The sequence below is a fragment of the Vigna unguiculata genome, chromosome 7 (genome assembly GCF_004118075.2).
Source record: "Vigna unguiculata cultivar IT97K-499-35 chromosome 7, ASM411807v1, whole genome shotgun sequence".
Classification (NCBI taxonomy): Eukaryota; Viridiplantae; Streptophyta; class Magnoliopsida; order Fabales; family Fabaceae; genus Vigna; species Vigna unguiculata.
In genome coordinates, this window is record NC_040285.1 from 27,434,243 (window position 1) to 27,448,678 (window position 14,436).

The window sequence follows — 14,436 nt, forward strand, 5'->3', positions numbered from 1 at the left end:
TGTCTCCGGCTCAAACATCTCCCAATATTATGATTTCCTACCTTTCTCACCACATAATCACTTTACTCTACGTGAGTGTGAGTGATTATTAAAGTTATGAATATCTTCCTTATATAGACATCTCATATATTAAGACATACTTTAACCACACCATCACCAGGAATTTTTCTAAAAACTTTTTTATCATCAACATTCCACATGTTATCTTAGAATAATTATCATCCCAAACTAAACAACTAAACACATCAAGTACAAGTCAAAAAATGCCACATCATTCATGCATGGCTTCATACATTATATTTTTAACATTAACTTAGTCAATCACAATTTAAAATAAGGAATTCAAATTTTACAACAATTTTCACTTAAGCTAGAAATTATCGCTCAAGCTAGATTGATTTCGCTTAAGGTTGAAATTATTGCTTGAGCTAAAATTCAAACAGAGAGTAAAGTGGAATTTTGTTATTCTCGCTTAAGTTAGATTGATACCACCACTTAAGCTAAAATAGCAGATTTTCACTTAAGTTAGAATAACATGTTTTCATTGGTTTCAGCATACAAAAACTAAAAATCCTAAACAACAAAAATTTAAAACACAAACACAACTACAAAGATCAAACTAGCATTTCAGGCAGGATTCAAGACCAAAAACATGCAAAACACTTTAAAAAAGTTTTAAAGCCATAAATAATGGAAGGAGTACCACAACTCCAAAAACAAACTAAAGAGTTGAAAACATGATTCACTGGGACAAAAATGGGGCTCTAAAGAAATAACCTAAGACAGAACCACCGCAACCAAACTGGAAAAGAAGGAGAAGACAAATGTTTAATGTTCAACTTACTTGAAGAAATGAACTGTTCGGTTTAATATGTGGAGTACGAAGCAGGAACTCCAGAATCAACCTTTGTTTCACGAAAAATTTTCAATTGAGTTTGAGGGGAAAGAACCATGATTGTAAAAGGGAGGAAAGAATTGAGAGAAAACATAAGAATAGAAAGATGGAAAGATTGCTAAAAATGAGAAAACAATTGACTGACTTGGACCCTTTACTAAAGTTAGGCCCAAAACTTTAGAATAGAAAGTGAGTTTTTAATTTCTAATATATAATTTCAAGCAAAATAAATTAAAACATTTTTTTTTATACAATGTATTAATCTAACGTAATGATATTTAATATTTAATTTTTTTACCATAATATTTTATTTTGAAATTACCAAAATAATATAATTTTAAGAAAATGTATATCATTTTACACGTCGTGCTAAATTTGCACAATTTTATAATAAAAATAAGTCGTGTGTCATGCTAAATTTTACTACAATTAAAATGAAATTCTGTTAACTTTGCACGATTATTTTCGAAAAAGTTAAAGTTACTAAAATTTAAAATAGTTTTGATTAAAATTAATTATTTACAAGCCAAAATTAAAATTGTGTCATGTTATTTTATAAAGTATATAAATATTTGATAAACAAAAAAGTCATCATAACATTTAAAAACTTTAATACACTTTACAACACAACTAAAATGGTGCAAATATGAAACAACTTTATTTTTGGCATAATTAACCTTATCAAAATTTTACGAAGAAGTAAAGACTTTAATTTTATAAAAAAGAGTTATTTAAAATTGACATTTTAATATAATATGACTTATATTTGTTATAAGGATGTGAACTTGATACGACTTTTCGGACTTAAAAAAAAAATTAAAAGTTACATCATGTAAATTCATAATTATAGTAAAAAAACCTAATATTTATGCCACATGCACGATTGGGTATTGCAAATTTAAGCAATGTAAGAATATTGATTTGAATAAAACATGATTATTAATACTAGTTTGTTATCGTTATTTTTGGTTTCTAATATATATATATATATATATGATTTTTCTTTTTAATTTTAAATCAGTAAGACAACATTTTAACTGTTGTCATTTTATTTCTTAACAATTAAATTGGTTTTCCCAATTTGTTTCTCTTATTTGCGAAATAAACCCAGTTTTTTGTTCTCTCTAGAGAGTGTCATTTTTTTGTATCGTAATCTTGGCCTTGGACAGCACAAACGCTGAAACCGCGAAATTGTGCCCAAAATCGATGAATTCGCAAAATGGTGGGGAGAGCCACCAACCTCCGCCGCAACCGCAAGGTACTAATGGATGCACACTTTTTTTCGTTCATCTTTTTCATTTCTTGACTCTTATTCGCAGAAGAAAGAAACAAATTAGTTTCTCTAATTTGACTAAGTTCCTTGTTCGATTATGCTTCGGTAATGATTTGGTTCCATAGGCGAAAAGGTTACTGAAGTGGGATGGTATGTTCTTGGTGAGGATCAACAACAGGTTGGTCCTTACGCCTTCTCAGAGTTGCGCGGTGAGTTTTTCAATATTATATGTATATTTTTTCTTTGAATGGTTTTGTGTTTCAAATGAACAAAGTGGAGTGGAGCTAGGGTTAGGTATTTTATATTTTTATCTTTTTTGTTCTCTCCAACTAAGAGAAAGCTGAGGCAGCACTGTGTCGACTTTGAGTATACTTGTGATTTTATGCTGAAATTGAAACATCTATTTGTGACATTTATATGGAAAATTGACTTGGACAGAACATTTCTTGAATGGATACCTCTCCGAAAATACGTTTGTGTGGTCTGAAGGAAGGAGTGAGTGGCAGCCCTTGTCCTCAGTTTCTGACCTGTGGACTCAAATTAAACAGCAGGGACCCGATTCCTCAGCTGCTGGTATGCCTTTTCTTCTCTTCCGCTTAGTATTTTTCAATGTTATTATTGTTATTTGGGGAGCTTTAGAGTGTGACCTGTATGTAGCATCTGCTCACGATGTTGACGAGTTTGAAAGATGGGAAAAGGAGATTCAAGAGGCAGAGGCACAGGTGGAAGGTTCAGATTTTGGATCTTTTTCTGGCAATGTTGGTGGTACTGCGGCAGGAGAAGATTCTGAGAGACCTTCGACGCCACCTGAGGGTGAAGAAGAATTTACCGATGATGATGGAACTGTATATAAGTGGAACAGGAATCTTAGGGCTTGGGTTCCACAGGTTGGTGCATGACATGTGTATCACTGTTATCATCATAATTTTCTAATGTCATACTTTGTGTGACCAATGATGTTCTTTGTTATATTATGATTAAATGAAGATAGGCTACCAGCTTACCTAAATTTTATGCCTAGGAATTTAGATTAACTTTAATCAAGTTGTCACTCTTTTGAAGTTTGAACTGTTTTTTTAGGCTTACTTGATTTCATAGGGCTGATTTTACATTTGTCAAACTTATCGCTTGTTTCCATTTTTGAGCATCTGAGATAGGTGACTTAGTAACACATTGCATTAAAACAATAGGGTCTTTTGTTTAGATTCTGCCATCTGCACAGGCTACGTTAACATTTGAATTGAATCCCAAGAATCAAACATTGCTGTAGTAGTAATTGTTTAGCATCTCGCGGAATTGATCCTTCATACAGCATACCCAATCCACCTTGGTCAGAAGAAAAAAAATGAAGCTTCTATCATGCTGATGGGATTACATGTTATGTGTTGTAATAAATGGTTAAAATTGAATATTAATTTGATACTGTATACTTTTCCAAAATAAATAGAATATGCGTGTCTGGTAATCTGTTACTTCCTCAAACAACACTGCTTAAGAATATTGAAACAAATGTGCATTTACAAATTCAATTCTCAAAAATTTAAATCAAACAACACTAGCTATAGGGTTTCTAATGGAATCTGAAACACTCGTAAGGCAATTTATTCCCAAACCATATGAGTGAATCTATTTCACTATCATTTTTATAATTAAAGTTTTAATGGATATCATAGTATTTACATATTCAGAGGAGTTGCAGTTACTTGTAGGATTTACTGTGTAGATGTTTTATGTTGAACACAAGTATTAAATGATTATTCATCTTTCATTTGAATCTATTCAATGCTTCCTCACTGTGCATTGTAGTTGCTGTTAAGTATGAAATTTTCATGGCTACTGTTGGGTACTAGATATTACATTACAAGTTCTTCTAAGAATTCTTCAATTCATAGGGAGTGAATACTTTCTCTTTCTTTGAACTTCTGCACAACCTGTGATAAGTAGAAAAATGCATGACAGTATAATTCTGTTAAGGTTTGTGGGTTGGTAGTCACTTGTGTTTAAACTTTTGTATATAGGACTGGGATGTATAGAATGGTGGTGGACTGATAAAATTGTTGAGGAAATGTTTTAATTATTGAGTGCGAGATCTGTGTCTGAGTTAGAGATTCTGAGTGCACGGTCCTTTTTAGTTTAGGTGAGAGAGAGAGAGAAAAGATTGATATTCCATTATCCATATCAATCTTTAACAGAACCACCACACTATACGAGTGTTTCTCAAGTTTAGTTTTTATTTTTATTTTTTTAATGTTTTTAATACATAAACAAGTCAGAATATTTATGAAGTGTTAAATCTAAATATTCTAAAAAACTGAATAAAGTCGAAGTGCTTCTGTTCTGGATACTCATTTTCTTCTTTACTTGGATTTGATTACTTCTGTTTTTGGTTTGGTTTCTACTAGTCACATTTTTGTTTCGTTTTGAAATATGCTTCTTTTTTTTTCGTGTGAATTATGTAGTGTTTCTATTTTCCTTTTCATTATAATATCAGGAAATCAGAATGTTGTCTTTCCAAAGTTGAGGCCTGTTATACTTTTTGTGTTTGTGTGAATTCTTGAAGTAATTATTTTATTCCTATAAATCTCAATAATGCCCTTGTAGTTATTCTTCGGGCCAAAGTTGTTGATTGTTTCTTGGATGTATTTTTTTATTGATTTTTTTTTTAGTGTGATTGATAAAGTTATTATATCATAGGAGTATCCAACTGGAAGCACCGAGCCTTATGGGGTTGAGGATATGACCTTCTTGCAAGAGGAGGAAGTTTTTCCAACAATAACTAATTCTGATGCCTCTGAAAAGTTGGAAGAGAGTTCAGAATTGGGTGTTTCTGATCCTTCGTTAAAGGAAGAAACAAACGAAACAAATGAAACAAATAATACCAGTGTGGTAGCAGGTGGAAAAAGGAAGCTTTCTGACCAACAAACTGACAAGAAGGTGCCCCTTTTCTTTCCATCTTGTCTATATCAATGGTTTAGCCCACAATGCATTTTCTTATCTTTGTTGCTTTTACTTGGAAATGAGTATCTCTTTTTGAAGACAAATGGCACCTTTATTGATCTCATTCTGTTTCAGGAAGCTAATAAACCCCCTGATAGCTGGTTTGAATTAAAGATCAATACACATGTTTATGTCAATGGGTTGCCTGAGGATGTTACTACTGATGAAGTAAGTATCAACTTTCGTCTCAATTTCCCGAGTGTAAAATTTGTTGCAATAGTTAACATGACAACGAGTAATATATTGCAGATTGTGGAGGTATTTTCCAAATGTGGAATTATAAAGGAGGTATATTTCTATTCCTATATTATATACTATCCATTCAATTGTATATTGTAAAATTATAAACAATTGGGCTCTAATTCATGTCATGATCAGTTTCTCATGATTAGGAGGGTTTTAAACTGTTACATTATCTTGGTGAAAGAAAACTCTGTTGACACTATAAATTAATAGAACAGTGACTCTACAATACTAAAAAAATATGCATTGATATTTCTAGACATGGAAGATCAAGTTATGCTGCATATCATGCTTACCCTGTCCTTTTTAATGCTAGCATGCGGGTTTTAATAGTAAGCACTGTATTTGTGATGAAAATTTCATTAGCCTGTCTTTTCTTCTTCTGGGCACGTGCACTTGCCAATATCCTAATCATAAGTGAATCACAATGGCCTACCAACTTTTCCAAATTAGTTATCGCTGAGAGTACCTTGCAAGAGACTATTCTTTGAAGTTCATTATGGGGTAACAATCTGTGAATACTTGTAAAAATGAAGGACTAGCTATTTGAGGGTATTTTAACTTGGCTTCTCACGAATTCCTGATCATGGTTATTATAGGACCCAGAAACCAAAAGACCACGTGTGAAGCTTTATGTTGATAAAGAGACAGGAAGGAAAAAGGGAGATGCTCTGGTTACATATCTTAAGGTAACTCCCTTATTGTGCTCCCTAGTGACACATAGTTACGATTGTAATAGAATTTCAATATGTTTGCATTTACTAGGAACCATCAGTGGCTTTGGCAATTCAAATTTTAGATGGAGCACCTTTTCGCCCTGGTGGCACGATTCCTATGTCTGTCAGCCAGGCTAAATTTGAGCAGAAAGGTAACTGTTATTGGATTCTTTATATTTCCTATGACAACTTCTGATAATTATTGTTAGATATGGTTATATGGAATCCATGTCTTAAACTAATAATTTAGTATTTTATTATGCCTGCTGTTGCTTGATTAACTTTTCTTTAAATATGCAGGAGAGAAGTTTGTGTCCAAGCAAGTAGACAATAAAAAGAAAAAGAAATTGAAAAGGGTGGAAGAAAAAATGCTTGGATGGGGTATGCTTTGGTCTCCCAAAATTTTCAAGTTGGTGTTTCTGGATTATGACTGACTCAATCCCATCTTAAATTTAGCCTAATTTCCCCTATTTGGATTATTTATTTTTTCATTAAAATACAATTTTGATTTACCTTCTGGTAAATATTTTTACCATAAATTTCTAGACAGTGAGTGGGTGAAGTCTTTACATGTGCAGTATATTCGTGATTGTGTACTGAGCTAGGTTATCAAATTGAGATTCAAACAGTGAATCACCAAGCTGATTTTTGAATTGTGAATCTTAATTTGTATCAAATCATAAGATATAAAGACAACAAAATTACTTCAAATATATCATATAGTTGATATGCAATGTTCGATGTAATATTTTGCACTAGAAATAAATAAAACATCTGATCCATAAGTCATATAGAAAAAAAACATTAGTTATATCTGAGTTTGTGAAGCCTTTATTTTAGAAGAAAGAAAGCAAATCAATTAAATTAACTATTGAGTTCATTTTTTAGTTAACTAATTGATATATCAATGAATTCTATAATGTATTATTCTTTTGAATAGTGGAGCCGTTGCTAGTGTTGAGAATAATTTATAAAATTTTGAACTAGAATATATTCTGTTGTGACCTTTTCAATATGAGGAATTTAGACTGTTTTGGTTGAAATATTTAGATTAATTTTTCAGAGTTATTTTTCTTATTTAGCATGCATCCCTTGTAATAATTTGTTTCTCATTGTATGTCTCAGGTGGTCGTGATGATGCAAAAGTTTCAATTCCAGCAACTGTGATCCTTCGTTTTATGTTCTCTCCAGCTGAAATGAGGGTTGTGCCACTTAGTTTTGCTTGTTTTCTACTACAAACTTGCTCTACTAGTGTCCATACTTCTGCCTGTTGACATGGTTTTATATGTCACAGTAACAAATTGCTGCTGAAGTTTTTTATGCTTTTAAAAGTTATAGCATACTTATTTAAAATATGTACATTTTTCGATCACAATTAACCTTTTTTGTTTTTTGTATTTTGATGGTCATAGAAGGTAATGATTACACATTAGTAAGAAATAAGACCAAAATATTCTTTACAAGGCTTAGGCAAGTCTCGGTGTATTGTAGTCTTGTAAACTTCACATTCCAAACGTGCAGTCCTGAGTGTTTGGGTGTATTGAATATAGTGAAAAACTGTATGGGATTAATTTCCCTTGTATAGAAAATACACATAGGATACTGTATTTATAATAAAGGAAATTAGGACTAAGCCCAAAATAGAAAAAAAGAAATAACAAACTAACCGAAGATAAAAGATAAAGATAAGATATCTAATAATCTAATATATCTAACATGGTGTATGTTTAGATGCCCCACATTGGCTAGGAATGTTACCAAAAGGCTCCTTTTGGGCTCAGGCTATCTCTCCCCCTTGAATTAACTTTTAAAGTTGAGTTATGCTAGGTGCCTTTTTAATAACTATAATAGGATAATAGGATTTCGTGCTTTTCTCATTGTACATTCAAACTTCAATTTGCTAATTATAACTTGGTTCTTCTATTTCACACGTTGGACATTTTCTGATATTACACAATCTATGCAGGCTGATGAAAATCTGCGTTTAGAACTAGAAGAAGATGTTAAAGAGGAGTGTACAAAGCTTGGTCCTGTAGATTCTGTCAAGGTAATTAATTGCTCTTTATTATGCCTTAAAAGATAAACAAAGTTGCTTCTCTTCCCTTTTTCTATTTCTTTCTCTAGTTTTGTAATAAATATTTTTGCACCAATTAAAACAATTGAGTGAAACATACATTTATGTTTGTTTTATTTTTCTTTTTTTTATAATCTATTTAGGCCCCACTAAGTCTGTGATATATCATTGATGCGTCCAATCTTTTAGTGGTGGATTTAGGTGGTGTAGGCTTTCAGTAAACTTAATACTGTTTAGGAGGTGTTTTAAAATGAGGGGAGAAAATATGAGATGTATTATCAATTTATCATGTAAAAGCCTCTTATTAAATTTTACGAACATATAAATTTTTCTCTTATCTATTTTTTATTATAGAATTGGAATCCTTATCTCGTACAAGAATGTTCTTAAGCTACTCCCCAGAACAATAGAGTTTTCTTGAAGCTTTTCTTAAATGAGTGTTTTTAGACGTTGCTAGCACTCATTGAGCCACACGTCATGTTTTAATTTTAATATCATATGTTGACCATTTAATGCAAGTTTTTTCTAAAATTTCTTCTTGTTAACCCAAAACATTCCCATGTCAATGGAAGTGTTTAAAGTTGGCAAATGTGAGTGCCTGCTGGTTGCCTCGTTTGTTCTAGTGGGGAAGGTAAAATTAAGATCTTTCTTGGTTAAATGATATTTTTAATTTTTAATTCAATACATTTTAAGAGAATATAATTGCCGAACTATATGTTTGATTAGTGCATCTTCATTTAAAGTCCTAGTTCCACCTGAAGGCAGGGGAAACATTTAATTCTAGAATTCATCTTTTGTAAATATTGTACCATTTCTTGTTCATGCCTCTAGTTTGAGAGGTCTAAGCTTATAGTGTATGTAATTTTGTATTATCATGCTTCAAATGAGTTATGACTTGTTTACATTCTGGTATGACAACTGCTGACGGAATTTACTTGGAAATTTTCCATATCTTCTAATTCATTTACTTGATTTGTATATTTCCATAATTATGTGTGGCATCACCCCACACCCATACCCTAGGCTTTAGAAAATTTATTCTACCCACTATCCCTAGTCTTTATTGTAGAAGTGTTACTACTCAAACCCATCATATTCATGCAACTATTGTATTTGTGTTCTCTAATTTTATCTCATATTTTTCACGTTACCTGCTGCTCTTTTTTCTGTAGATATGTGAGAATCATCCTCAGGGAGTTGTTTTGGTAAAATTCAAGGATAGGAAGGATGCCCAAAAGTGCATAGAATTGATGAATGGAAGATGGTAATTATACGTGCTTTTTATCCATTTTCTTCTTTTTCCAATATATGCACAACCTTCATATTTTAGCAACTTACTGCATCATATAAGCAACATACTCAACCAAGACAGGATGATGACTTTATGTAGTTGACCATGTTCAAATCTGATTCTAGACATTCATCAACAAGAAAGGGTACAATTAAAAAAATGTTGTTGAAACACTGGCAGAAACTGAGGTGGTTATTGAAAAAATATATTTAACACGTGGTTTTAAAAATTGGTAACCGGGTGCAACATACTCAACTCAACCTAGGCATGATGACTTTCTGTAGTTGACCATCTCCAAATCTGATTATAGACATTCACCAACAAGAACAGTTACTAATTAAAAAATATTGTTGAAAGATCAGGGACAGAAACTGGGGTGGTTATAAAAATATCCATATACTTTAGTATAATTATATTATTCAATATTAGAAAAAGTAGTTTCCCAAAATTTGAAAGTTTGCCGAGTAAAGGAGGAGTCAATTTCAAGCTGCTAAGTGTTAGCTCATGAAATGATTTTATATCTTGGTATTTTAACAATGGGCTTCCATCCCTTTGGTTTTGTGTTGAATCCTTGTGATTCCCATACTACCTTATATTTAGTATTTTAACAACTGCAATATTACATCAAGTTACTGATCAGAAAGATATAATATATTTGTATTTTTGCATGCTTCATCTCAAATTCCTCATTCAAAGCTATTAAATCTATATTCTTCATCACATTTTATTGAAAACAAGAGTAATGGGGAGAATTGTTTGCCTTGCGTACACAATCAATTTTATTATGCTAAAGATGCATTATGGTCAAAAGCTAATGATAGACTTATTACAGAGCTAGCTACCGTTAGTATATATTATCCAAATTAATGACTATTGTAGAAATAAAACACGTAATAATAAATCCAGACTACTATGCTAACGAATGTAGAATAGTATAGTTCTTCTCATCATGTTGAAAATTACTTAACTCAGTTTGATACGAAAGCACAAAAACAAAGAACCATGATATATTCCATTTTACTCACATTAAAGCAAAATCCCTTTGATTCCTATGTTTGGCTTCAAATTTCAATTTTAGAGTTAGCCAGCCTCTCCTGTCAATTCTTCAATAAAAACTATACCTTCAGAAAAAGCTTACATCTAGCACATTTATGAGTCTAGATTAAATTAGTAAAGACATTGAGCCCTTATGGAAAACCTATCTTTATAGAAGACTCCTCCAAGAGCTCTCACACTGGTAGCTATCCAGCAAATATGTTTTCCATAGGCTTGATATAAGCCTAACTAACACCTTTCTTTTTCAAATTCTTCTACAACACGTTTTTTTTCCATCATATGCTTTTTCCGTGTTAATAAAAAACATGTGAATATTTTCTTTGCTTCTTCCTCCCTTTCACAAAGAAGATAAATATATTATGTTGTGGATCTTGACGTAAATTCAGATTGATTCTCCACAATCTTAGTCTCTCTTAATATATGTTTAACCACCTTTTCCCATTATTTGTAATGTGTATTGTACATTTTATATCTGTGTAATTTACAGAATTTTAAACATCTCTCGTTCTGATATATAAGATATAATGTTACTCTTTCATTCATTTGTCATTTTCTTTTATCTCAAAATGTCATTAAATAGTGTAGTGAGCCAAATAATACTTTGTTCTCCCAAGCATTTCCAATGTACAATAGGAATGCTATTAGGATAAAAAACTTATTATTATCCATCCTCTCAATGTCTCTTCAACTTGAATTCTGCGATAATAAGCCAACTTTTATTTGTTTTTTAGATTTTTAATTCATCCGCATCAGAGGCCCATCATTGAAAGTCTTACTAGAATAGTTGTCCCTACTCTCTTTGATATCGTAATCTGTTTAAGAGATCGTACTTGGTTCAAATCTCATGATTTCCTTTCCCTATTCTTGGTTAGTTGGTATATCTTATGTTTTTCATTCTGTCTTGAGACCCTAGTAAAAGTCGTCATAATATTGTGCCAATCAAGTATTAAATACGGATCTCATTGACAACTACAGTGACAACTATAGGGGCTAATATTCTCACATCTGAAATGTTTTAACAAATCTAGACTTCTATTCTAACACATTCAAAATTAAAATCAAAACAGATAATTTATCTTCAGAAAAACCCTGATTAGCCCTGCCAACTCAAGATATGCAAGACCTGCAATATTATTTGAGGGAAATGATTTATGTATTGTAAATTTCCACCGTCAGTTGCCTGTTGAAGTTTTTTAATTACTTTTTCTATATTTTCTGAATTAGTCTTGGATAGTAATAAGGTAATAAGATAATGTACTGAAACAAATGTTCACAGTGGTGCTTAGCCTGCTTCAGAAACGCCACAACAAGATAACGTATAGTGGGATAAATGCTATATGTATATAAATTTAAAAATGATGTCAAAATTAACAGCATTTATAATTAACAATAAAAATTAACAGCATTTATAATAACAAGATAACAAGAACAGAACTCAAATACAAGTTTCTTTAGATAGGAATTGTCAAACATCATCTTCCAGACCCAAGTCTTAATTTATCATTACATCTAGAGGTTTCAATTTTGGAAACTAAAATTCCAAAAGTAGCTCAAAAGAAGTCCTAGTGTCTATACTCACAAGGACTTTTCTGAATTCAACACAAAGCGCCACTACAGCACACTTATACCGGGAAGGGGCCACATTGCTATAGCGACGCTATTTAAAAACCCTAAATGCAACATTATCATTGTTCCTAAACATTATCATTTTGTTTAGGTACATGGTCTGAATTCTTACTCTTCATGCTATGGTGTTGTTAAAACAAATAGCTTCATATGAAATTGATTTTACCTTTTCTTTTCTCCTTTATTTCTCTTTTGTATCATCATATACCTTTTCCCGTGTATTTCAACTCTAGTCATTGTTTTCTTCATTTATTTTATCAGGTTTGGTGGTAGACAGATACATGCCAGTGAAGATGATGGTTCAGTAAACCATGCATTAGTCCGGGATCTGCAAGAAGATGCTATTCGACTGGAGCAATTTGGTGCTGAACTTGAAGGTGACTGAGGCAAGGAAGTGAATGACATTGCACCAGATTAACAGTTCCCTGTAAGTCCGGACCAAGGAATATTTCCCAGAGGCTAAAGCTTTTGGATTACTAGGTCATCACTTTTCTCAGTTTTGCAATGATATAGCAGTTTTCCTTATGCAATTGGGAAAGGAAAAAGCATATACATGAGAGAAGTTACTGATTTGGCTAGCTCACCTTATTTGGAAATTTGTAATATACCCTGTGTGCAGTATTCAGTTATTCCAGGTTACACCAATTGTGACATGTGCCATGCAGTTAAATTTGAACTTTTAAATTAATTTAATTTATCTTAACTGTTGGGTTTCATCCTATAAGCTCACATATTTAGTACCACATGGATGCGAGAACACGAAATTTTATTAAAATAAATAGTATTATAATACACTATGTATACGTTTACAAGAATTTATAATATATTTCAGATATATTCAGCTGTTGTTAAAAGTTAGATATTGATTCTTTGTTATTAATTTATAATGATGATGGTTATAATTTAAATATTGACGCTTTATCATATAAAAAAAACAAAAGTGTTTGATAATTGTATCAATGGTGTCAGTTTCCTCATCTATGTTATCAACATTTAGAAACAAAACAGTTTCTAAATTTGGATCATTTAGAGAGAATTTTACTAATTCAAGAAACTCAACACCATCGTCATTTGGATATGTTTTTCCAAATATGCACACAACTTTATCTTTCCCTTTTATACAATATTACCTTTAATCTTTTCTATGTACATAAAGTAAATATTATGCTATGTCCATTCTATATATACTCTTTTCTCTCAAAATAATGAAAACCTCTCACAGCACGAGGAAGAATAAGAGTGTTCAAGAAAAAAAAATTGGACACCTTTTTATTATTAGTTAGCACTTAAAAATATCTAAAAATATTCAAGAAGTACATCAGAAGAAATTAAAATTAAATAAAAAAATGTAAAATCCTCTTCGAATACATAAATAGTTATCCAATACATGTGCATCATGTTTTTTTTTTGAAGGATCTAGGTTTATTGTAATTACATGGGAACATTACATACCATATGATTTATTGCAGTACATTTCTGCAATTTCATTTAACAGAGAAAAAATATGCATCGATCTCGATAATGTTTCAGTGTAGAATAATGGAAGTAAGTATGAGTGAAAGAAAAAGGTAAAGAGAAAGTACATGTTGGGAATTGTCAGAATAAAACTTCATTTACCCAGTTCTTAACAAACATTAAACCTGTGTAGGTGGTTGTGGTTTAATTGTTTCATTATTTTTTCTCTACTTTTCCATCTCATCATTTATGCATTTTAGTGTGGGGAAATTGAAAAACTGGTCCTGCACGGACCACTAAGAAAAAACTGTCCAAACTAAAGTCTGCAACTTTCAAAAATCTCAAGCCAGCACCCCATTTTTATTATTAAAAGGGTACTTTGAAATGCAGAACTAAATTCTGGATCACTATTTTCACAATGAAAGAGGGGTTCTGGTCTTTCGAGATATAGAAACAAAAAGTCCCAAAATGAATTGCTAGGTAACAGAATTATAAGGAATATAATTGTAAATTTCACATTTTATAGAAATAAGAAAATTAACACTTTATAAGATAAAAAAATATATAAATTTATGATCTTAAAATTATTAAAAATGATTATACGTTGACTTGGTTCAGATTTAATTAATGTTCTATCTTCTGAATTCTTCTAGAAAGACCTAACATCGATTTAATCTGGGCATTATATATATATATATATATATATATATATATATATATATATATATATATATATATTATAATATTTATATCTACATATAAAGACTCTAATGTAATTAATAATGTGAATTAATTTTTGTAACAGTTTTT

The 14,436-nt window shown here is 31.3% G+C and overlaps 1 protein-coding gene across 2 annotated transcripts; it reads left to right on the plus strand.

Annotated features, from left to right (window-relative positions):
• Window positions 1–1,982: 1,982 nt before the first annotated feature.
• On the plus strand, window positions 1,983–12,887 carry LOC114192740 (splicing factor U2AF-associated protein 2). 2 transcript variants are annotated; one of them, XM_028082537.1, is made up of 15 exons: window positions 1,983–2,153; window positions 2,294–2,377; window positions 2,607–2,741; window positions 2,826–3,055; window positions 4,863–5,102; window positions 5,241–5,333; window positions 5,415–5,453; window positions 5,862–5,912; window positions 6,008–6,097; window positions 6,174–6,276; window positions 6,425–6,505; window positions 7,250–7,326; window positions 8,091–8,171; window positions 9,371–9,462; window positions 12,433–12,887. In XM_028082537.1, the coding sequence occupies exons 1-15, from the start codon at window positions 2,102–2,104 to the stop codon at window positions 12,554–12,556; spliced, it is 1,572 nt and encodes a 523-aa protein (XP_027938338.1). In that variant the 5' UTR covers window positions 1,983–2,101; the 3' UTR covers window positions 12,557–12,887. The 2 variants fall into 2 exon arrangements, with proteins under 2 accessions (XP_027938338.1, XP_027938339.1); XM_028082538.1 differs by lacking the exon at window positions 5,862–5,912.
• The last annotated feature ends 1,549 nt before the right edge of the window (window positions 12,888–14,436 follow it).